Source organism: Hyposmocoma kahamanoa, unplaced genomic scaffold (genome assembly GCF_003589595.1).
Source record: "Hyposmocoma kahamanoa isolate Upper Pololo Valley unplaced genomic scaffold, ASM358959v1 64, whole genome shotgun sequence".
In the NCBI taxonomy this organism is placed as follows: domain Eukaryota; kingdom Metazoa; phylum Arthropoda; class Insecta; order Lepidoptera; family Cosmopterigidae; genus Hyposmocoma; species Hyposmocoma kahamanoa.
In genome coordinates this window covers 16,338,259-16,365,107 of record NW_020653852.1, presented here as the reverse complement: position 1 = coordinate 16,365,107, position 26,849 = coordinate 16,338,259, and the positions used below count along the sequence as shown (strand labels likewise).

Here is a 26,849-nt window from a genome sequence, read left to right as displayed (position 1 = left end):
GAAGTTTCTATGAAGTTTCCCAACGATTCGAATCTAAGTTTTCTATTTCTTTTTTATTATGAAAATCACCATAAAGTTATAAATAAAATTACATTTGTTCTATTATATACAACAATTGTCTTGTTAATTTAATGTTCATTTAAAAAGCGGTTGGTTATTTACAAGATTTGATAATAATTTTACATCAATAATAAACACAGTGTCAGATTTTTTTTACATATTTTACCGGTATTGCCTTTTGCCCATTTCGTTGTGCATCTCTAAAACGTTAATACACAGATCTTCCTTAGAAATATGGTATAAAGTTAGGTTTTCATTCTCTAATATGACACAGGAAAAGATTAAATACAGAAGTAAACGCTTGAAATCGGCAGTCAGGACCACTATGAATAAATATATTATAGGTGTAAGTGTACCTAATTGTAACTGAAAATTTGTTTTAGTGTAATAAAATTAAAAGATAAAGTTCTAGAAAGATCCCGAGAAAAAAGTACACGGGGTTATGAAATTAATTACTACAAGTTTGTTATAATTATTTAAAATTCCTTCGAACCGGGCGGATTCGAACCGACATCTTCTAGCAAACCGTGGCAGACGCTATGCCAACTAATCATCAACTAAGCGTTTCGAATCTTTGTATCAATATTTACAAAGATCGAACACTTATTATTCGATGTTTGTAAATATTGAACGGTATTATAACAAACTTGTGTAGTAATTTCACAAAAAATATTTGAATATCAATTCAATACAAATTTAATTACTTACCTACTACAAGTTAAAGATTTTGAACTACAGGCATTCGGGTGTAGGGCAACCATAATATGGAAGCATACGTTGGTATCAGGCAGCTCAACTTGCTAACGATGCTAAGGCTTCTTTTTTTTAATGTAAAATAGCTTACGTCCGTCCACAACTTGCTCTTAAGTGCACATGTGGGCGATATTGACATATATTGACACAGTATAGTAGCAAAAGAGCTACCTGTGAAAGAGTTTGTCCAGGGAAGTACTGCTACCTTACCTGTTTCTGCCGGCAAGCAGTAATGTGAGCATTACTGCGTTCCGGTTTAGAAGGGTGAAGGGTGCTGCTGAAATTACAGGCACATGCGACTTGTCAACTTATGTCTCAGGGTGACGGGCGCAGTGGCTGTGCCCATAAGATCCACGACTTAACGCTCTGAATGGCACTGCAGCTGTTATGAATAGGCGTGTCGCTTATTACCAGGCGCACGAGTTTTTCGTCCCGTCACAGGTGTTATAAAAAAAACACGCTCGCGTATAAGATACAGGATAAGGTTAACTCTTTACTCAAGTAACACCTTTGCCAAAGGAGTAACATAATCTGTGTTAAGCAGCCTTCTGTACGCGCGCCGTTCCAAAAGAGGAAATATTCTAAATTTACCGTTTTTATCCTTTTTAGATACTATCATCAATCAAAAACTAATTGGAATTTGATCCTGCCGATAGCGCACGAGTCGTAGAAGAGCCGTGTCACAGGATCATTATATTGCAGTAGTTTATATTGTCTATCGGCATTTCTTTTCATGGTAACCGTTCGGCAACTGCCTCCGTGGCCGAACGGTTACCATGCCGGACTGCCACGCAGAGGTCCCAGGTTCGATTCCCGGGCCGGGAGAAATGTTTGTATGGCTTACATTTATTTCTCTCGTGAGTTTGGGTGTAATTTGTGGTTGTCTATGTGTGTCCATGGCACCCGCGACACAGGGTTTCCCTAGTGTGGGGCTTAGTTGAGTGTGTGCGTTATTTATTTATTTATTTATTTATTTTGGGTCCAGGGCGACGACAACGGATGTCGAAAGGCGTGAAGAATTTAAAACAACAACAAACAATTTTTTTATACAGAATTGTCTAATTTACAACACTGCTAAAGACAAATGACATTAGTAAGAAATTATTTCTATTACATATTTCAATTTGTTGGCTTATTTTTTAAAGACTAGGCTGTGGCAAAGGTTCCGTGATTTCGCTTCGCCTATTCACCTCGTTAACGTCTCTCTCGACAATTTTCCTATCTAGAAAAGATACTGCAAATCAATTTGAATGTCGTTGAAAAGTTTTACACAGTTTCCGTTCTTTCTAGTTGAGGTTGCAATTGATATAATTTTTATGACAAACGACGACTCTGTATATATATACAGCACGTTCCGGTTCCAGTTTTTGGAAGCTGTCTGCACATTTGCGAAAAAAAATACAGTTAAAACAATTTGCAAATCAAATCCTTGTCCCTTGTTTCATCTTTGTTTTCTTTTTCTACACTTCATTTTATTTGAATCAGCATAAAATTTTATCTACATTACGCATTTTTGCTACGGTGGCGTCAATTTGGCGTGGCGTAAATTTGTTTTATTTCAGTGAAATATCAGCTTCTTTAATTAACCGATTTTAAAAAAAGGAGGAGGTTCTCAATTCAGTACAGCGGGCGTTCAGGTCAAGCCCTCCGCCAGTGATACGCTTTTGCTTTTAAAGACGCCCGTCTTTGGCGGACCCGAGCTTGGGTATGGACTCGCTGGGGTTTGTGGTTAGCTGCAGAGACGGACATGTTTGTCTGCCCCGGTTGCGTGTGTCCGGGGCGTCTGCCTCGTGAGCAACTAGCGCGTCTTAGTAGCGGTCTTGTCGAGAGCCTGAAGCGAGGAGACGCGCGGGGCACGTGAATAGCCCTTTAAGTTGGAAGCTATACCTAAGTCGCAGGACACTGCGACTGGCATCTCCGGCACTAGCCTGGAGAGCTAGTAGATGATAAGCTAGATAATCCTTCGGTCCCTCCAGCTGCTTAATTGGGACCTGGAGAGACGTCATTTTTCAGCGTCGGGAAGTGAGCGTGTCTTACAGCTACTCCACCAATGAGGATATTTGGTAGTGGATTCAGAGTCGACAGCTTAGCGGTGGCAACCGCTAGTAGTGCAATGCGCAACGGAAAATGAGCGTGCCTACAGCTCCGGTACCTATCTGGAAAAAAGGGACGGTACTGTACGTGCACCCGGGGCGGCTCACCTGAGGCACTTGCCTCTCGAAGAGCTGGATGAAGTCAAGTGACAGAGGTCTGTAACAACCCTGTACACTCGCTGATCTGGGGTCAGAACCTGAACTTATAAGGTTCCTGTGCGCGCACGGGTTATAAGTGCCCTTCTCGTACTCACTTTGTTGGTTCGTTACTCGAATTTTTCTATGTGTTTGTTGTCATGTCTTTGTATTTAGTTCCGTGGCTTAGTTGGTATAGCGTCTGGCACGGTATGCTAGAAGCCGTCGGTTCGAATCCGGCCGGATCGAAGGACTTTTTTCTGAGTGTTCTTTTCTGAATCTTGGTATTAATAATTATAACAAACTAGTGGAGTAATTTCACGTAAAAAATTATTGAATATCGATTCAATAAAAATTTCAATTATATATTGTGTTATTGTTTTTTACAAACATTCTTTAATCAAGTTCCAAAGGTTTTCGCGATTGTTACACATGGGAAACGAGAATCGAAATCGCGTATATTTGTTTTTTCAAACAATCCAACGGATTGTTGACAGAGTTGGTTGTGACCAACGTGACTGTAAATTTCCAAAACGTTGGTTGTTTGGATAAACAAATATACGCGATTAAGATCCGAAAAAAAAAACGTTGTTTGGGATATATTGATTCTAATGAATGTTATGATATTATATAACCATGATAGTGTGGAGATCACCATGTCGGATAGAACAAGCGCGTAACGCATTTCTGAAGTTGAGACATCTAATCTGCAATCGATCCTTGAAAATCTGTACCAGGATGCTTTTGTCACGTTGCTTACGTATTTTCGGTTCTTATGTATGGCGTAAAGTCCTGGACCTAACTCAAATATGAGCACCCACCTAGAAGCATTCGAAACTACATAGTAGAATTTTGCAAATATATTGGACGGGCAGAGTATCCAATGAAAGAGTATTGCAGATGGTGAATAAGAAATTGGAGGTTTTGAGTACCGTCAAAAAACGCAAGCTACAGTACTTTGGTCTCATAATGAGTAATGATAAATACGACCTGCTCCAATGAATTATGCAAGGAAAAATTCATGGAAAACGACCGCCTGGAAGAAGGCGTACTTCGTGGCTTAAGAATCTCCGGACACGGTTCAACCTGAGCACAAGATCCTTGTTCCGTGCAGCTATGTCTAAAAATACAGTTAGCCGTAATGATCGCTGACCGTTTGTCATAATAATTATTACACCGGTCGAATACAAAAAAAAATTCCTTCGATCTGACAGGACTCGCACCAGGATCTGTGTCCTGTCAAGGCGTCTCTCTAAGTAGATAATTTTTAGTAACAGTACCTGTTAAGTAACAGTTAAAGTATAAAAAACGTTCAAAATGAATATTAATTTAAACAATGTCCTAGTGTAGTAGGAGGGTGTGTAGAGGGTGGCAGAGGTTTGCTCGGCTAGCTGGTGCCCCCTTACTAAGTCCAGGAATCAAACGGTGTAACTTCGGTGGAGATAACTTGATTTATTGTACAGAAGCTTACAGTATTATGAGCCACACTCTCCCTTTGCCTTACACTTGTATAAGTGTGTTCAATAAAAGGGATTCGTTCCGTTGGATGCACGCACGGCGCAGAGTCCGTGAAAAGTCCCGGTGGATGGAAACTTATAAAAAGACACTCACTCCACTCTGAGGTGTTCTCGTAACTTGTCCCGAAAGATGGGCGCGAATTAGGAGTGCTCGATATATATCGATGTTCAAAAAAATATCGATATATGCCCTTGATACATCGATTCAAGCCGATATTATCATATCATTCTGTATCGATATGTACTATCGATATATTTTATCCGATACAAGAAAAATCGTGCATAGTTAAAAGGACACAATTCAATAATTGTACTTGCAAAAATTAAACGCACTTCGAGCGCTGATTCGCAGGTCATCCGTCAGTGTAACGTAGTGGTTATATTCTCATTGACTAGTCGCTCACACACAATATTCAATAATAGTAATAATAATAATCTTTATTTATCAAACAAATTAAGTATTACAAAATCGTGATGCTCTGATCTCCAAACTAGTATGATACGGTATCTTGGAAGTCAGATTATTCCCGATATAAAGGTATGATAATAATAACCAAAAAGTAAATTAAATAATTAAAAAAAAAGATAGTATAAAAAAATAAACAACAATGATTGGTGTGGTGAAGTGTGTGTGTGTGTGTGTGTATGTGAGTGAATGAGTGTGTGTACATTATTTTCGAACGTGAGTAGTACGTTTGTCGTAGTGTAGATTTTAAGGTATATGTTATGTATTTAGTAAGGGTAGAACGCATTTACTGAATGACTCGTAGAATAGACTCAATATCCTTGTGATTATAGTGTTTTGAAAGATAATCCTTGACTGTTACTTTACAATTGTGTCTATTTTTAGGGTACATTTTTATGTCTTCGTTGAGGCGATTAGAGATATAGGGACCGAGAAAACTTAAATTACGTGAAATAAAGCTCGTTTTAAAGACTAAGTCATGACCACGCTTTCGTTCGTTAAATGTGAGATCAAAATATTACTTGTGTGCGGGCGACATTCTTCTGTTAGGATTCAGTTATTGACGAAATACATTTGATTATTGTGTCAAAACTGGTGGTTTTACTATTTACGTTTATCTTTTAGAATTTTTTATGATATATCGAAAATATCGATGTTTTGTACCGATATATCGCAAAATATCGATACAACATTTCGATATATCACATCGGAAAAAATATCGATATTTTTTTACATGAACACCACTAGCACGAGTTCGAAACGCTTCCTTCTTTAGTAATGAGAATAACCGTAGAAATGCAATCGTTGAATCGATCAATAATAACTATACAAGTAGAAGAAAAGATCAGATCAATTTCATACAAAGTACTAGTGACAGGTCATTACATTAGGGAAAATCTTCACATCGAGATTCACAAATTGCGTTTTCTATGCCAATGCCATCTAGTGGTAAACATTGGGACTATTGTTACAAACACTAGTAATAGAAGAGCTTAGGGAAAATCTTAACACTGCGATTCAGAATTGCGTTTTTTATGCCAATGCCATCTAGCGGTAACTTCGGCACTGTTCTAACTAATGTTGCTAAAGTTGTTGTATTACACTAGTGTTTTTTTTTAAACATTTAAAAATATATATGCCTTGCCGAATTCATGCCGATCACGTCGCCGACTACTTTACGATCGGCGCACACGTCCCGACTAAATTAAAATTATATTTTTAACGCTGTTCTCGGTAGGCCATTTCCGAAGCGAAAGTTATATAGGTATTATAAACAAATATTGGATAAGAAATGTTATTTATAAATACCAAGTCAGTTATAATGGGTGGTGTTATGCAGCTATGATGAATGACTCAGTCATTCATTTCTTATATGACTGAAAAATTAAATAGCTCATTTACCAGCAGAGCTGCCTTTCATAAGCAGGTATGTACCAATTCACATATTGACCACTCCTACGTAATCATTCGTAAGCCAAAAATAAAAAAAAAATAAAAATAAGGAATTTTTTTCATAAATCACAGGAAAATTACTAGTATCTATCAAATTTCATTGCAAAATCTCCAGAATCGCAAGTATTGAGCTCATTTTAGTCCTTCAATTTCAATACTTTAATAATAAATTAAAAGAAAATTTGTGAATTTGGGCTTACGTTTCTTTACGTAGGTGGGATCAATATATTGAAAAGATTTTTTTTATATTTTTTATATCAGACAACTGTTTGACAACTACTATCTCAGTCAGCCGTGTCCATGATTTGGAAAAAGCTTGAAATGATCCAAAAAAAACAGTTTCATTTCTCATTCCAACACATAATTTAAGTAATATAATACATATAATATACAATTTAATCTTAGTTTTAGTTTCTAGTATTCAGCTTTTATTGTACCTTTGTACTTTACCGGTATCTTATTATCATAAAAACCTATTCCAACAGGGCATCCTTTTTAACTGACTTCAAAAACGAGGAGGTTCTCTATTCGACTATATTTTAATTCTTGCGTCTATGTTACGCGATAACTCCGGCGGCATTTGTGAACCGATTTTGATGATTCTTTTTTTTTATTGGAAAGAGGGTACCTCAGCATTGGTACCATTTAAATTTGAAGAAAATATTCCCCCAATGTTGGGTGGCAAACTAAAGGACGAATCCGGTTTCGCGCATTTTCCAATAACCGATTCCAATAAAACTTGGCAAATAGATGTAATTCCACGAACTTTTGATGTCGGTTTTTTTAATAATAATCTCAGTACAGAGTACAAAAAAACGAGAAAAAGAGTCATTCATCACCCTCAGGGGTGGAATATTTTCTTCAAATTTAAATAGGAACACTATTTTTAACAAAAATGAATCATCAAAAGCGGTTCACAAATTTAGTTCGCGTAACATCCTCCTTTTTTTGAGAACAATTTAAAAAATTATTAAATTTCTCATCATGTCGATGCTTTTTTTATTTGAGGACTAGATATATTGACTTTGGACAGTATGTTGCCACCTTGACTGCGCTATCCGTGACCGTATAGAGACCTTCCGTACAGATAATTAGAGCACAAGGGGCACTACAGCAAGTGCTGCATGGACTGTGTTGGGGCACCGTAGCCTTAAGAGGTAAGACCTCATGCGCTCGCGTTGAGTGCGGTTTTTCGAGCTTAAGTCAAAGACACGAATGGCGAACGCAAACTTGAGAGAATATCCAAATAGCGGTTCGCGTCGGCATTTGTACACGAATATTTTAAGGAATAACGAAGCGAGTAACAAGCACGATTGTATAAATCCATTATAATGTATACAAGTACTTTCAATCTTCGCAATTTCGATGAAATTTGCATTTAAAGCGGTATTATTAGAAACTTAGAACAAACAAATCCTGACTTCATCGTCGGAATTTAACTTTTAAGCCTATATACTTTGTGTACATGTTTGGCCTTTTACATTGATAGAGAAAATAAATTTATTTTTAACCGACTTCAGAAAAGGAGGGCTTCTCAATTCAAGTGAATTTTATTGTACTTATGTTACGAGATTTCTTCGACATTTGTGAAAATATTTCGATGGTTGGCAAGCCCATTCTAATTTGAAAAAAATATTTTACATCTTCTTGAGGTGCCATCTCCCACCGGAGGTCGGCAGTCATTAGGGCTTTGTTTTTTAGACACAGTTGCACGGAACAAGGATCTTGGTCTGAGGTTGAACCATGTCCGGAGTTTCTCAAGCCACGAAGTACGCTTTCTTCCAGATGTACGATTTCCCTGGATTTTTCCTTGCATAATTAATCGGAGCAAGCCGTATTTACCATTATTTATCATTAGTGTGTAAAGGTAGACCATTAGGGACTGCGTCGCTACTGCCTCGCGTTTGCAGCTACCTTGTGTTTGGGCTCTTTGTTTTGTTGAGGCCTTTCATATGCATTTATATAAAAATCTGAAATCCTAATCTTGGTCATAGAATCAATAATTACCAGAGACATAGGAAGACTACATTTAATTAAAGTTCAAGGTAGACATATAGAGTGGATCATACCTTCTTCTGAAATTCCGGAGTTATTATCTCTATCGAAATATAAGGCCGTAAGGGAGACGTTAAGGGGAACACTCTAGTCACTGATTTACTCAGAATTTATTTGATAATTGGCCTATTCATTTTTCGTTATCAATTTGTTGAGCCGGCGGTAAAATAATAACGTCAGTTGACTGCAATTAATTTGTTTCTCTACTTTTCAACATAATTAGTTCGGAAATACAACAGATCGATCAGGTTAAAACGGATTTTAAATGCCACGGAGGTAAGTTCACAGGACCCGCCGCGCTCGAATGTTCATGTTGTTCTAAGTTCGAGAATCTCACACAAAAAGCCCCTCTTGTCAATGCCCGATTGTGTAAAATGTATTCACCATCAACTTCATTTTACGTTTACGATCATCATGTCATAATTAAACTGAACAAATTCAAACTATACCAGCGCCATCCCCTCGGCGACCTAACCCAGTTTGAACTGTCACACGGTCGTGACATTTCGACTGTGAACTAACAACCGATACTATCTCAATTTTGACAATTTTACAGGTGAAGAACGAATTGTTTGCGTCATTTATATAGCATCTGGTTAGAAGTTAGTACAAGTAGGATGAAGTCGATTCTGGCGCCAAAATTAAATGTATCTGAGATGGAATTTCTCTCAACGCTCTGGAGTATGAAATAGTATAAAATGGTGTTACAAAAGTGAAATCTTTAGAACATTGAGGTAGTATAGATTACCAGTTCACAATCGATTTGTAAACAAAGAATTCCAATGAACGAACTGGAAGCTTAGTAATTAGTTTCTATAATAATAACAATGCCACACGTGATAATATTAGCGAAGATTTATCCTTCGTAAAGCACATTAAGTAAATAATAAACAGAATTCTGTTACATTACGTTTAAAGTGAAAATTAACTTATTACAGAACCTTATACTACGCTTACTAAGTTATACTAGCTATACTAAGCGTGTACTGGCAAGAACAGCTAGTTTATTTTTAACCGACTTCAAAAAAAGAGGAGGTTTTCAATTCGACTGTATGTTGTTTTTTTGTATATATGTTACGCGATAACTCCGGTATTTGTAAACCGATTTTCATGATTCTTTTTTTGTTGGAAAGAGGGTACCTCCATAGTGGTCCCATTTAATTTTGAAGAAAATCATCCACCTCTAAGGGTGACTGTTCATACATGAAGATTTATTTTTATAAATAGCGTCTAAATTTTATTATAAGCATCAATTAGTTTAATGGTTGATTTTGCTATTCTCCAATTCAAGGCGTTTTTCTCTCTATATACTTTGAGTAGTGAGAACCGATTTTTATTATCTCCTGTGTCAAGTCCCGTATAGTGGCGAAATGGGAGATGAATCCGGGTTTGCGCAATTTTAGTTAACCGATTTCAATAGAAGTTGGTACTGTTCTGCACTGAGATTATTTTTTATTCCTTTTTATTAATGTTATGTCTGTTACCATTTTTCATAAAAAATACTATTCTTCTTGACATAAATACATTTTCATAAATATATAGTGTAAGAATGTCAATAGCCTTAGCCTAGCAAATCAACTGTCTTGCATACAATGGAACACTTTCAATGATGTTCTAAATAACAAAGCATTCTTAGCAATTACTATAAATCAATGAAGAATAGTATCTAGAAAGGACGAGTATTGCTCATTTCCTTAAAGCAAAAAAAAGGTTGAATCCTCCCGCAATTAATGAACAATTATTCACAAGGCTTTATGATAATGGCGCAAGAGTTTGTAAAAGTGACTCAGTAATAGTACTTATCAAGATCACGATCAACTCATAGGGCGTTCTTGTTTTATCAATTACGTCCGTTTATTTTATTTTATATTATGGCATGCGATAAAGGATGTCATCATGCCCAGGTGGCTGCAACAAATTTGCATAACTAGGTGTTGTAATTGTTTAAATCATTACTTACATGAAATCATGCTGTTTTTTCATACTTTAAGACTTCAATCATAAGTACTATAAAGCTTAAAACTTCTAGCAGCACAAAATTTTAAATTTCAGGACAAATGCATAAAGATATAATTTTACACGGACAGCCATTAAATTTATTACGTAAGGTAAGTTATTACTTGATGTAAACTCCGCATATTAGCTTGATGCTGCAAGCGAACAGCTAGCTAGCTACAGGTGAAGACTGTAATATAAAAATATCATAGAAGAATGTAATATAATAATAAGAAAATCGGCAATGCTAAATCTTTAACCTTTTTGTTCACATCACTCAAATGTGTTTCTTATATTTTGCGGAGAAATAAATGTCTTTTATTTATTTTATTTTAAATCTTAAGTTCAAAATTACTAGCATACCTAATGAAGACTGTACTATTACTGAAGACCAAACAGTGAGAGTGCTGTAAATGATTTATGACATTCTGAATGCGGACGCTGTGACTTTCTCCTATGTCCACGCAAGGATGGGGATATCGGATTCTGCCGTCTCGACCAATGCTACAAATTTGTTCCTTTTGCAATGAAAACCATGAGTTCCTCGGTGCCAAATTTAGAAATCCTCGCTAAAAAGCCAGATTGGCTTTGTTGAAGCTTCCTGTGAAGTCAGGCATATACTTACACCAAATATACGTTTAACTTTTTCAAAAGTGAAATTCGAAGAATTTTTCTATTTTAAACTGAATAAGTTGTAGTATCACAGCTTCTCGTGAAACAGTTCATCCAGGAAAGTTGTGAAAAGCAATAATGTGATTGTGATTACTGCGTTCCGGCTTTAAATGGTAAGAGAGCTGGTGAAACGACAGGTACGTGGGCCTTGTCAACTTATATCTCAGACTGACGGACGCAGTGGCAGTGACCCTCAGATTTTTGCGATTTCAAGCTCTGACTGTCACTACCACTGTTATGGATAGACGTGACGCGTACTACCAGACCCGCTAGTTGTTCGTCCTACCGCTTGATATCATAAAGAAGGAGGATGTTTCTTTTTAGATCTTTCCTATATTATGCGTGCTCATTATATTATTTCCTTTATTCAATGCTATATAAATTCTTGTCATTACCACTTTATAACTTTATATTGTAGAGGATGCACAGAGGCTTGGAATTCCCTAAAACCATAAAACAGACGAAATTACAGTACTAGTAATTAAATTTATCATTGTTATTGTGCAAAGAAAAAGAAGTTATAAAAACGTGGCCGTAGAAATATCCATGTGGCTCCAAAATCTTGTAAAGAATCTTTTCCGAGCCGGAACTTCATGGTCACAAGTGGCTACAATGATAGCCCACATCTGATAGGAAATGGCATACCCAGAAGAAGATAATATTTTTGATACAGTAAAATATAGCCTAAAAATTTTACATTTTATTATAGCTCTTTTCAAAATGATTTGTACTGTGCTATCAACATCAAGTATATAACCAGAAATAGAGACGAAATAAGGGCCTTATATTCCTGATAACACATTAGCGATACAGCTCTTATAAATACCATCTCCCGTTTGCACTGAATTATAGACAGGCCAACTACTGACCTGTGTGTAAGTCTCCGTATATTCCAAAAAATATTCTGTATTTATTGTAATAAAGATAATACATATCTGTAACAAAGCCGTGCTGTTCTATTCGGTGATGTGGGAAAAACAGCAAAACATCTAACTATAAAACAAACGGAATCACATTGCATCGGTAAAAATATTAAATATGTCATTTTGCAATTTTCGTCTATTATAACAAATCTTAAGATACCTAGTCGATTTGAAGTGAAACAATTGACGACACCCGTCAATTGTTTCGAATTCGGGCTGGCCAATCGGAGCGCAGTTGTCACAGTAATGATATGGCAGAATAGTTTTCTCACAAATTAAATGATATTTCGCCTCTATTTCTGGTTATATACTCGATGGCTATCAATTGACAAAACACGTAAACTAAAGCACAAATTAAATACAAAATAATATGTGTAATTGATTATTTTATCAGAATGATCTTTAATTAACGGTAACGAGTTCGACTGCTGAGTTAAGAGGGTTGTGGAGTCACAGTTCGCTGCATAAACAGAGAAAAGCGTTTTTATACCCCATAACCTTAACGTATTTCAGTTATCTCAGAGTTTGTGTTCAATTTGTCTACCAACAAGATGCCTCTTTGCGCATCGTTTGAAGAATTTCTTATCAAAGACGTAGAGAATACGTATGCTGGACTAAACTTCCATTTATTAGAGTATGTTATTGATATAATGGATAGGATATTAGGTTTAACTTCCTAGGTTTTCTCTTAAATTAAAATTTAGTTTTACTTATAAAAACTGTTACAATAACACAATTCATCACAATGTAAGAATTCACAATGTAAAATTGATAAAAAATAATAGACAATCGAAAAAAAACTCAAAATGTAGAGACGAAAATAAATCTAATGGAATTAATTATGTTTCCATAGATATGTAAATTTAGCGATAATTTGGCGACTTCTAGAAGGCTTCCATGTTATCCAGCGCGAAATATATTTTTGGTTCCTGTATCTCGTACTAATGTGGGCCATTTTTCTTCTCTTTTCCGTAGCACAAGAATTTTTAATAACGTTAATACAGACGACGTTGACATCTTCCACGACTCATTATATAAGTTCAAACGGAATGTCACAACTGCTTTAAAGGTGGAGTCTTAGAGGTTTTGTTTTGTTCAATAATTTCTAGATAGTAGTTTTAATTTTCTTTTTTTTTGTATACAGTAATTTTGTTTCCATTTTCTTTTAAAATTAAGGTAGTTTTCGTAAATGCTGTATACCTGTAATGGTATAAAAAATTATATGTTAAAACAGTGTAAATTTCTCTATGTATGTGCCGATGGTGTATCTAAATAAATAAATGTACATTCTCAGTGTCTTATAGATAATAAGTATATATTTTTCAATGTAAAATAGACGCCTGATCCTATAGGAAGTCAACACGAAATCACATTAAGCCGGTCAGATAAAGCTTTGTGTCCGTAATATAATAAAAAAGAAAATGACGTCGTGCCTTTCGCGTTCTCCGCCCGACATTAGTACGAAACAAAAAACGTCAAATAAGTAATTCTCGATCACATTAAAAGACAATGTCAAGTATGAAGCTTTGTTTCGGAAAGATGTTGGCCTGAAAACGAGAGTGGAGGGCCAAGCGAAACGCGAAACGTATTTACATTCTCGTCGTATGGACAAAGTTTTTTGGGTGACACAAGCGACGATTTGACGGCCATGGTTCCCGATTGTTTCAAAAATGCGTTTTCACTCCAGACTTGAATAGGTTCAATTGTAGTTTCTGGAAAACTGTTTATATTCAATTGTATATCCAGTTTTACGCAGAACAATATTATTTTGATCTAACAACTACTCCTTGTCACTTTTACATCATCAGCTTACACTCATCTATTGCTGGATATAAGCGTCCCCCTGAGCACGCCAACTCTCCCGGTTGGTTCTCTCTTTCTCAGGTCGTCCGTCCATCTTGCCGTTCTAGTGTTCGCCACTCTGGAACAAGTCTGCTTCATCGGCCATCAGCCCTCCTGCAGACATGTCTGGCTCATTACCACTTAAGCTTACTGATTTTGCGAGATCTCGCTCTGTTTAGTTTTCTGACATATGACTTCATTATTGCCCTCCTTGTCTCATCTAACACATTAACTTTGGAGACGTTCGTACTGAAAGTTTTATTGCCACCTCAAAAATGGCAGTTACACTGAATTTGCTTAACAACAAAACTTATGCTACATAAAATATAAAAAAATAAGACATAATATATTGACAAAAAGGGTTATAGATATTGTTTCGCTGATCCCAGATATAGTAATAACTCAATTTCGCTGAAAATATTGATTACGTTCCTTATGACAAGGAGGGCAAATTAAGAATTCAGTCCATGGGAGAAACCCCAAGCACAATTACACCATTGCCCTTTTTTTATTCATTTGCTCAGATTTACGTAGCATAGTCAACTCGATTAAGATTATAAGAGAGTTAGAGTAATTAGCAGTGCAAAGGTGCAAGCGAGAAAGGCAGATTATTTCGTCGAGATAAAGAGCTTATCGACGCCTTATTTTCTCAAACTCGTATCTTAAAGCACAAAGTTACTGAACTGCTAAACTTGAAGTGTATATACAAATTGTGCAGGCTGATTTCACATCACATTTCCTTCATATTCACACACTGGCTTTTACCTATTCTTAAAGTAATGCATCCAAATTAAGTAATGCATCCAAATTAAGTAATGCATCCAAATTAACTCCCTTGATAAGAAATTTAAAATAAATATAAAGTTTTCCCATCTCCTGAATAATCACTCTTTATAAGATATATATATACTCTTTATAGATTATAAGATTTGAGAAAGTAAGATCGTTATGGTATTGTATAGTTTTATGAGGCGAAATTAATACTGCAATATCGATTACGTTAGTACAAGGAGTAGTAGTAGTTACAAGGAGGGCAAATTAGGAATTCAGTCCATCAGAGAAACCCCAAGCACAATTACGTCACTTTTACTAAATGTATTAAATTATCATTTAAGTGTTTATAAAAATAGAGAGATTTAATGGAAATTCAAATTGTAATCCGTTTTCCTACAGCCTGTATAAGGAAACATTATTAATTTTCCTCAACCTTACTGAAGGTACTCGGAGTGGCGTATTATTGAAATTGTGCAAGAGTATCTCGGAGAAAAGAAACCTCGATTATAAAAACATGCATTGTTTCTGATCTCCACAGTTCTAAACTATAGCTCGATTGATTCGCTACACTTTAAAGTGTCTAGCTATTCTATTACTCTACGAGTACAGCTAATTTAACAAGTAAGTTATTTAATTTTAAACGTTCATGTTCTAGTTTTCGAAAATACTATTTTTAGTTAGTTTAATTTCGTATATTATTTTTATAATTTATTTAGTAGTATAAAAGTAAAAAAAAGGTAATTACGTGGCTTAAGTTTGACGACCTCCGTGATCGAATAGCTGTCACACCGGTTTTAATGGTGTCACCATCTTTGATGTCCCGGGTTCGATCCCCGGCCGGATCAATGTAGAAAAACTAACTTTTGTTTGTTTCCGATTTCCATAACACAATTGCTTTAGTTACTTACTTTTGGTATCAGAGCAACGCATGTGATGTTGTCTAATATTTATTATTTGTGTCACGTATTCCAAACTTTTCGTTGTTTTAAGCACTTTTGTGGTGCATTGTAGTGTATATCTACAAACATACAAATGAATGTATCGAGTTTCTAGGTATTCGTGGTTGTTACACGTAGAAAATAAAACTATTTTTTCCCGATCTCACTCGATTTTCCGACTAAATCAACTGTGGGATGGGACCTGTAAAGAACCGGAAACGTTGATCCTTCGTAGAACAAACAATTATACGTAATTTAGATTTTTTTTATTATATGGCTTGTTCGTCAAGCCTGATGGTAAGCTACACGCCTGTCCATAACAGTTGCAGTGCCACTCAGAGCTGTAAATCGCAAAGAACTGAAGGGCACTGCAACTGCGCCCGTCACCCTGAGACCTAAGTTGACAAGTCCCATGTGCGTGTAATTTCACCAGCACCCTTACCCTTCAAAACCGGACACAGTAATGCTAACATCACTGCTTGGCGGCAGAAATAGGTAAGGTGGCAGTACTTCCCTGAACGAACTCTTTTACAAGGGCCTATACTGCTACTAAATATGCCAGATCCAGAAAACACACTTTCATTTCCAGTGAATGCATGTTTGTCTAGTATAATATGTTCTATTATTATTTATTTACTTTAGTGAGATATTTATTCAAATTCAAATTCAAATTCAAAAAGTTTATTTCAGACATAGTCCATATTAGTGTTAGTTACAAAAAAATTCTTACAACCTATGTTAGTACTAAATTTGCGAAATATTACAGTAACTTATAAATTAAACCCCTGGAACCCATGTGGACTGAGTTCCAGTGCTTCCACAATTTACTGACAGGGTTCTCCCAGATCAAACGAACAAGGCTATTGGAACTGCCACGCACGCGACGCATCAGGGAGGCAGTTCTAGTTTTATAGAGCCCACAAAAGTTTTTGAAGTCTTAGATCTACTTGGGCACGTGTCGCCTCTTACAAAATAGTCAAATTTTAGTAGTAATAGAGCTCTTTTTGAAAGAGTTCGTCCAGGGAAGTACTGTCACTTACCTATTTCTACCGCCAAGCAGTTATGTGAGTATTATTGCGTTTCCGTTTTGAAGGATGTTATTAAAATTACAGGCACATGAGACTTGTCATGTTTCAGCGTATGTCTTATGCCTCAGGGTGAAAGGTGCAGTGGCAATAGCCATCAGATTTTTGCGATTTAAAGCTCTGAGTGGCATTGTAACTGCTATTGACAGGCCTTATTCATGGACGTGTTCGTCTCAAAAGTCTAAACAAGTTAACACCATCTTTTGCAGAGCCAAGAAACGAACAGTTTCTTTTCTTAGCGGGAATGAATAAATGTGGTTTCAGCCTTAACAACTTCATGAAGTGATCACATTTGAGTTTGTCAGCGCCGTAGTGGTGTAAACCACATTCCATTTTTTCTACGCAATATCACTTAAAGGGTCGTATTCCAGAACTCTACTCAATGCTCAAGTCAGGACTTGAGCAGACTTGAGTATAATTTCAAGCAATGGAAATACGACCCTAATGGCAAGGACTTGAGTCTGATTTTCAGTGCTCACTGCAATACTCAAATCCTGACTTGAGTATTGAGTAGAGTTCTGGAATACGACCCTAAGTGACACCAAAATACATAATCATTTTATATTTGGAAGTTATTTTCACGTGCAAAAAAAAATATAATTAAATATTTTTCTTTACATGAAAATGGTATCCAAATATAAAACAATTTTTACTTTAGAATAATTTGGGTAATTTTGTAGAAAAGAAATAGTGTTGTTACATCACTCTTGCGCTATAGCCTCATTTATTTATTTCAAAGCTAAAGATTTTAATTTCGAGCAGATTCTAATTTCCATTAGAATGTAAACTCGTATTTTCGTTACGTATCCACAAACCTTTGTAGAACTTTCTGGACTCTCGTGTTTTATTTTGTGTGCTCACAGCACTTACCTGAAAACATAAATAAATATAATAAATATCTGTAAGACAAAATTTGAAAATTTTAATGTGAATATGAACTACTATAAGTTAGCATAGTTTCAACGGAGTTAGCGTCCGTATTTTAATTTTCTGTGTATATCAAACTCCGTACACGGGTTTTTTGATGTAACGCAAGTGAACATCAGGTTAGCCCTGTTTTTAACAATGCTCTTCTTCACTATTATTATTATTATTTATGACACCAAGTGGCGGGACGATCGAGTCGTGCCCCTGGTCGTAAGTTACATGCCTGTTCATAACAATTCCATTACTTTTCAGAGCATTAAATTGCATAGATCTGAGGGGCACTGCCTCTGCACCCATCACCCTGAGAGATAAGTTGATAAGTCCTATGTGTCTGTAATTTCATCAACCCTCTTACCCTTCAAAACCGGAACGCAGTAAAACTTTCTTTACTGCTTGACGGCAGAAATAGTCAAGGAGGCAGTACAATAGTAGGAGGCAGGAACGAACTCTTTTATAAGCTAATTTATTGCTACTAAATAAAAATCTTGTACCGTTTTCACAGAATGAAACTTGTTCTGATCGCAATTGGTCTAACCCTGTCCTGCATATGGGCCGAAGAGAAGTACACAGATAAGTACGACAGCCTGAACATTGATGAGGTCATCGCCAACAAGAGATTGCTCAATGCATACAATAAATGCGTACTTGATCAAGGAAAATGCACGTCAGAAGGACGAGAACTGAAATGTAAGTAAAAGCATGCAATTCAGGTACTATTATATCATTAGTACCTTTTGGGTTAAACAACAGTCACAAATAATAAAGGCTTATTTTGAGCCATTTAGGTGAGAAACTACGAGCAATCTATTTTTTTTTAATTCTAAGCTTTTTATTTGCACTTGGTTAAAAACAAGTCACCACCACTTATCTGCCGACTTCAGTCGTTTGACGTTCTTAGGTTGCTGCTAAAGTTGACCTAGCCGACGAGGTGTAAACACTATCGACTAAGTCACTTTCGGCAAGCGACAATCGAACATAAAGGTTCAATTTGTCGACGGTCATGATTTGTTGTATCTCTGTGTGTAAACTTGTATTTATAATGATTTGGTGTTTTTGGAGACGACTCAGTGTAAAATACGCGTCACCTGCACCGACCAATACGGTATAAACAGCGAATCGACTGCGCCTCCTTCGGCAAGACGAAACACTCTGCCGAAGGCGACTGTCGACTTTGTGTAGACACGCCGTAACTCGTCATCATAACTGTCTCATACTATTTAATAAACCTTTATTCGTATATATGTAAAACACTGACTTAAATACGATTGGATTATACACTTAATACAACATTTCTTGGCAAACATACACTGTGATGTAATAATAACGATACATTTTTATTTTTCAGCACATATAGCGGAAGGTCTGAAAACGGGTTGCGCAAAATGCACTGATGCTCAACATAAAGGCATGCGCAAAGTGATCAAGCATTTAATGACCCATGATAAAAACGTTTGGCGTCAAATGGTTGAAAAATACGACCCTAAAAGAGTGTACTCGACTAAATACGAAAAGGAGTTGAAATCTTTATACTAAATTGCAATTTAGTGACGGTTAAATATGGTTGGCATTAGTTTCTTTGTTGATATTGCTGTTTAATTATTTATTGTACTTTTAATATTATAAGAGCATTATTAAATGTTATGGTTTTTTTTTAATGGTTTTGTAGAGCAGATTGTTAGCTGCTCTACAAAATCTGGATAGTTTCATGAGATGTTTTCTGCCCAATTTTCATAACTCGATTGAGCTCGCATTTTAGGTACCTATGAAAGTATGATATAGACGATAATACAATAAATAGTACCAATAAGCGGATTTAATTACGTCACGAAATACCAAGTGACAGGACAAACAAGTCGTGCACCTAGTGGTAAGTGACAAGTCCCATGTACCTGTAATTTGACCAGCACCCTTACTCTTAAAAACCGGAACGCACATTACCGCGAAGACAAAACGTCATATCCTTGTTGAAAATTTGAATTTGTAAAACCGAGGAAAAGTTTTTCTTCATAGATTGCTTGATTTTTGTCCTGTAATCTTTCTATGTATATGGTGCTAACAATAAAGAATTTTCTATCTATCTAACCTATCTAATATTTTGTATCCTAGGCATATAAAAATAAAAATGTAGCTGAATTATGTGTCCCGGAGAATATTATTAAATCGAGACAATGCCGTCAACATACGGGAATCACCACTCCAGACATATTCTACGTACGAACAAGTCGAGCGCCTGGTGGTAAGCGATTCGCCTGTTTATAGCAGTTGCAATGCCACTTAGAGCCTCAAAATGGCATAGATCGAGGAGGCGCTGCCACTGCGGCCATCACAAGTCGCATGTGCCTGTAATTTCAACCGCAACTTTACCTTTCAATATCAGAACGCATTTTTAAATAAGTGTTTCGTATAAATGAAAAATATTTAATTATAATTATTTAAACCATTTAAACCATTTATTTTCACACACATAATAATAATAAAAAAAAATTATAAATAATAATAATAATTATAATTTACAGAAATGAGGATAAACAATTTGTAATTACGCAATTTACTGAATTAATGAATTATTAAAAAAATTAATATAAAATAATTTGTAGTGATTTCAGCCCTGATTTTCAGCTCGACCCGACCATGGCAGCTGTACGTTGTCGATCACACACACAAATCGCAAACAAACATCAAATATTATTTATCTAATAATAATAATAACAATAATAATAATAAAATGAAATAATAATAACAATGACAATAAACCAATAATAATATTAACAGATCTAAAATTATGAATTATCTTAAATTATTAATTAAATTATCTCAATTCTATACAATTATTTAAAAAATAGTTTCTATAGACATTCCATAGACATCGCACAGAGTCTTATTTTTCCCTTTATTTTGCGTTTCATAAAAGCACTCACTTTTGATCCACCAGCATATTCCTCTTTAGATGCATTTTCAGGCTCAAAAGGGATCTGTGTTCGCGTAAAGGATGGGGGAGGTTATTCCAGATCTTTGATGCTGAGTACTTGAATGAACCCTTATATCCGGTTGTTTTGTGAGATGGAATTCTTAACAAAGTACCTTTACTTCGCAGATTTCTGTCAGATTCATCTCCTCTCCATTCCAGTTTTTCATATAGATATAATGGTCGCTTCGTGAATACTATTTTGTGAATAAGGCAAGTGAGATGCATGTGTCTGCGCGCTTCATTTATTTTTATTATTTTTTTATTATTAATACAGAGATTGAACACTCAGAAAAAATCCTTCGGTCCGGTCGGATTCGAACCGACGTCTTCTAGCATAACCACGCCAGACGCTATACCAACTAAAATTGAATATCAATTCAATAAAAAATTTTAGAAGATTTAATTAATTAGAACAATACGATGTTAGTATTGTTTACATCGATTTTTTTTAATAGAAAGTTTAAGAAACGCTTTCGTTTGTTCACATGCACAGTAAGTAGCAAAAGTATTGCCCCATAAAACGCAACATCAATAAAACTCGCACAAAATCACACGACCAAAAGTAAAAGGTTTAAACGTCGCTAGCAAAATTCCGTTTAGCAGTAAATTTCCTTGTTAATTACTGTTTAACTTTGACAAATTGCAAAGGAATTGTCAAAGCAATTTCGATTTAACTTCACGGCTTTAAAGTCAGTTTTGTAAACAACTCTTGGACAATTGAACTCCTTGAAAGTTTAATATAAATGGTTGAATTTTAAATCATTGTTCTTGGACTGGATGAAATTGTATTCAATTAACATATTTCTGTACAAAAAAGATATTTTGTAACAGTGAAAGTTGGCGCCGAACACCATGCGCCAAACGTTTATAAACTTTTCTTTATCATAATTAATTCATCAAAAATAATTCAATTATTTATTTAGGTATGAATCCCATTACGTTATATATTAATATAATAATAATAGTATTTTATGTAATCATTGCATAATGAGAGTTCTTAAAGTCGAGTACCGTATTTAGGCCAAAGTATGAGATTTTAAGACCTAATTATATGTTTAATGATTGCATACAATACATTTACTACGAGTAAATATAAATAAAGAAAGACAACCGGAATATAAATATTATTGTCAACAATCCATGACATCAAACTCAAAAGAAAGCCTTCAAAACAAAAAAAAAACAAAGATATCGCATACAAATGTCCGTGATTGGCGAAGGGCCGCTTATATTTTAACTAATCACAAGGTAGTAGTAGAGCTTTTGAGTAGCGTCATATTCGATATTTTATTTAGCAAAAATACGATGTTCTCGTCTTGAAACTCACTATGGTCGTGTGTACAGAACTATAATGATTTTTTTTTGTTCAGTAACGAGTGCCATAGACAGTAGAATTTTCGTTTAGAACTAAAAAGAAGGCCTTTGTGATTGGTTTATGAAATTATAATTGACACGTTAAAGTACAGCAGTAGAAAAAATAATTTAAAAAATAAAATGCTAGTTAATATAATATAATAGTAAATATGTTAATAAAACTAAAATACAAATAAAATGAAAATTAGGGATTTAAAAAAGTACAGAACTGGCATTTCGAAATCATAGTTTGAACTAGTTTATTCTTGGACTTATTTAGATTTTCTTTGAAAGATCATTGTCGCTTTCGGAACAGCGCGCAAAAATCATTCACCTGTTCTGGGTAAACATTTTTGATGCCAGAAGCGTCGTCCTAATTGGACGCGGCGTCCTAATTGCCGTGCGATGATAGGCGCGACTATAATGTTTGAAATCTATTCGTACGAAAACACGATCAAACATATCGATGTCGGAATAGGGGATCGATTCGGAACCTTACGATAACTCAGTTGTCGACCGATTCGATTTGATATAGTACGGTTTCTTTTCGTTTTTATTCACAAAACCCAAATCGAACGTCAAACTGTCGTATTCGAAACCGAACCGAAATGACGTCACACTCGTACGATTGCTCAGAACACCTCCTACTGTTTACAAAGCGAGAATTTAATATGGAAATCTCTTGTTTATTTTAAATAAAGTTTACATTTTGTTCAATTTTATTAATTTGTTTTAATACAAGACTAATGCATTCCTATATTTTAGGCCTTTAAAGTCTTAAGAATGTATATAAAAGGATTTTCATTTGATTCGAGAACGATATCTATACGAAAGATTCGGTTAAAATATCGAAGAGTTCTGAATCGAGATCGAAGTTCGCGGCCAGGTGCCCTAATTGATAATCGCGTCGCGTTATCGCAAGCGGGCTAGACGTGGAAAAACAATGGAAAGGCCTTAAACCTCCATTACAATTAGAACTGCTGTCGTCAAAACTCATTCATACATAATTGTAAATATTATGAAATCTTGGCAATGATTGGTCGTAGTATCTAATTTTTTTAAATGTAACAAATCCTGGACTGTTGATAAACTCGTAATTTAAACTTTACCCCGTTGGCATATCGTCGAAAGTTCAATACCTATATTGCAAGTTACGACGTTTTTATTTTGTAATTGATACATTCAATGTGCTGCCATCTAACGGCAATAGCTGAAAGACGAATGATTAACACCTATTAACGTTCTCCAAAAAAATCGACCATATTGCAGCGGTAAAAAATCTATTACGATAAACAGAAAATGGGACATTTATCAAAATAAAATAAGACTTAACGATAATATGAAACACCACCATGTATAATAAATATTGTTTCAGATGTGACTGTAATTTTTGTACTCCAAATTAGCAAAATAAAGCATTTTTCCACGGTTTTTGAGGTTTTGCGCGAGATAATTGACACGACCATAGCGTACTAAGCGAAAATGGCGAACTGAGTATGTGGCACTCCGCGTACTGTTGGCACACGTGCCAAGCAAACTAAGCACTTGTTCTGTATTTACTGTTCTGTGCTCTTCAATGACATGACTCGGCACTGCCTCTCAAGATCCTCATTCGCGTCTGCGTCTGTAATTACGTATCAAGCACAGCACATCAAGCTACACATTGACGTATCTTGTTCAGGTGCACTGGAGGCGATTTTCGAACAAAAATGTGTAGTCTGATGTGCCGTTGTCCGTACATAAATGTAGAAACTACTTTAACAATGACTCAAGTAACATTATCGGCGAAACAATGTCTGGCCCTTTATATAAAGTAGGCAATGTGCTAATAATATTTTTTTCCTTTATTTATTTAGGAACTTTTATACAATTGTATGTGACAATCCCATCGTATCCTATATTATGGCTTTTTGGTTTGGACGCTTTTGGAGAGCCGATTCAATACACAAAAGCAGTATTTATTGCCCGCTGAGGTTTGCCCAGTATACAATTTATAGCAACTACAGAGCTTTAGTAAAGCGCTAGGCGCGTTCCAATAGTAAGTTATCAATGTTGCCAGCTAGACAGCAAATTTCACTAGACAGAAGGTTGAGAAATCATTTGTTGTGGCTAAAACTGTATTTTCACTCCATATGATAAACGGACTCGAATGCATATGATAAATTAAAAACTCTACATAAAAATATCGGAAATAAAAGTGTAAAAAACTTGTCTAACAAATGGCCTATGAATTGTTAAAGTTATATCAAATTATAATAATAATGTGCTACATAACCACAACAAGTACCTATTCTCAATCTGGCAGAAATACGCGAGGTACTTCCAGGACGAATTCATTTAAAATTAGCTCTACTTCTACTGAATCTGCACAGGATAGTAAAATAGGTTGACATTGATGAATTCGCTCATATTTTTTTTGTACAGCAATGACTTGAATGATATAAATGTTAGTTAATTTTAATGAAACCCGAACAGCAAAACGTTAATACCGCACCTCACCGCAACACGTCAGTTTGCGTGCAGCAGCTCATTATAAATTTGAATCCCGGTTTGCCATCACGGTATTAAATCAAACAGGGCTTTGGTTTTACCATATATATATATATATATTGTATTTTTAATAACAATGGTATAAAAAAAATGAATTAAAATTTATTGTATACAATTTAAGATAAATATATTAAGATTCCATATAAGATGCCTAACTAAGTATTTATGCGGAGTCAGAGCCACTTCAGCACAAACTGTTGGTTTACCACAAGGTGCACGATATGTTCGATCCGTCATGTAGTTTTATAAAAAAATAAGGTGTATTCAAAATGTTACATGTATTTAAATAATTAATACATTCAGGCATTACTTTACGGAACTCCACGTTAATAAAAATGGAAGTAAATTAATTTGCTAGAATGGTTAAATCGTGCAAAATAGCTGCGCTTGTGTAGCATATTTTTTGTAGAATGTTTTTTATGCAGTTAATTAAAAGGTATGGTAAATGTTTAACCTCGGTAGCCCCATGGTTTGCACTGTTGGCACTGGATGAGGAAATGGTCTCACCTAGAGTTTTTCTGGTCTGTGTGTTATGGCTAGTGCCTCAGAGTGAATTCTAGTTTAAAATTAGGTAAGAACCGTTACACACGCGCGCGATTGCATCGCTACACTTGGAATCTATAGGCGAATGCATCGATCCAATTGCCACTTTGCATCGCTGCTAAAAGCCGCCGTGTGTAACCCTCTAATTGGAGTGATTGTTTGGCACATTATTACATTTAATCTATTTCTTTAGACTTCCGCCTCTTCCACGCACAAGCGGTAGTACCCGACTATGGCACAGTAAGTCGAAATCAAATAGTCTGATCCAAGTATCGGTGAGCGATGCGAGCCGTATATCAGCAACGCTGACTGCATTGGTACTGGAAGTGACTTGCTTCAAAAATTTAAATGCCTCAAATTATCAACGAGAGTGATTGGTGTAAGGCGTTTTTCCACGGCCTGAATTTCTCACGGGCCGCTACGCACACTTACCGACACTCAGCGGATGCAAACAGGCCGCCACGGGCGATTACGGGCGCATACGGGTGGTCTTCTTTCCATGGCGCGCAGCGCGTGCTGCCAGCTCGCGCCTTTGATGTTACTGACACACGGCGGATCCAAAAATAGGCGACTCGGGCAACCCTCTTCCCACAGCGCGTTAGCGCGAGCTCGCGCGGCGCGGTCCGTGAAACTACGGACCTTGGGAAGCCGCCTTTATAAGTTCGCATTTCCACAATTATAACTTTTCATCAGAGTGGTTTAAAAGTTTTACAAAAGTAATTAGTCGATAAGTTTTGTACTTATAACATTTCTCATAAACATAGTTTCGTTCATGTATTTCGTATTATTTTTATGACTTCCGTGTGATACAAGCACTTTTGACATAATGGTCACATATGACTTTTTTATGCCAAGGGTACGTGTTTATGTGTTTTTCCGAAAAATAAATATTTTTCTGAATATTTTCCTATATTTTGCCACATTTGACAGTGACACCTATCAAAAGTTGCTAATACTGAACTATTATGAGAATTATGAAAATAAATTGAGTTTGAAAACTACATTAAGCAATGTTTATACAATTTATTTTATAATTCATGCTAAAACAGTAAAAGATATATCCAAATGTAAAACATAACAAGTCTTTAAATTATGTTTCCAATTTTTCAGATCCTTTGTCCTGAAAAATGTTCATTCTTTGAACATTTTCGGAAAATTAACAATTTATGTAATAAAATTATGTCGTTTCATTTGCAGAATTTAGTTCCTTAAAACACAACGAGGATCTCCTTGTAGTTCTTTGTTTTGCATGTAATAAAAGAATAAAAAAGGCACAAATTTTGCTTATTAAAAACCGCAACCACAACGTAGTCTCGTCCATATATAATATTTTACAAATTCATAACCTCGAGTCTAGCTGACGTGTTTTTTTATGATTTGGAGCAGTGATTGTTGTATATCGTAGGTCTGTCACTGTTACTACTATCACAGTTACTTTTTTAACTATGGATAAGTGTTTCAACAGACGTAAAAGCAAGCTCTGTTGCCAAATCAAATCCATTTAAATTGAATGATTGTATTTCGCTTTGCGGAATTCAAACTATTTGTATTTTCTATTTAGGCACTCATACAATAACTATTTTGTATTTTATATTGTACATAATACTAAGTACAATCGTCACTAAAACCAAACAATTATAATATATATAATAAGACTTTTAACTTGCGCTACTGAATGTGCGTAAGAGGTGCGCGTTTTGCGCTATCATGTCAAACCAAAACACTGCTCATCCCAGAACAGTGTTTTA

General features: G+C 35.6%; 2 protein-coding genes across 2 annotated transcripts in view; one reads left to right on the top strand and one right to left on the bottom strand.

Annotated features, from left to right (window-relative positions):
• LOC113230905 (transient receptor potential cation channel trpm) overlaps positions 1–26,849 on the bottom strand; it is a 542,480-nt gene that overhangs the window by 253,010 nt on the left and 262,621 nt on the right. The gene's annotated exons all lie outside the window — the stretch shown is intronic.
• On the top strand, positions 15,234–19,320 carry LOC113230684 (ejaculatory bulb-specific protein 3-like). The gene is made up of 3 exons (XM_026464725.1): positions 15,234–15,358; positions 18,190–18,374; positions 19,033–19,320. Exons 2-3 carry the CDS (start codon positions 18,191–18,193, stop codon positions 19,218–19,220), a joined length of 372 nt encoding a protein of 123 aa, XP_026320510.1. The 5' UTR covers positions 15,234–15,358; position 18,190; the 3' UTR covers positions 19,221–19,320.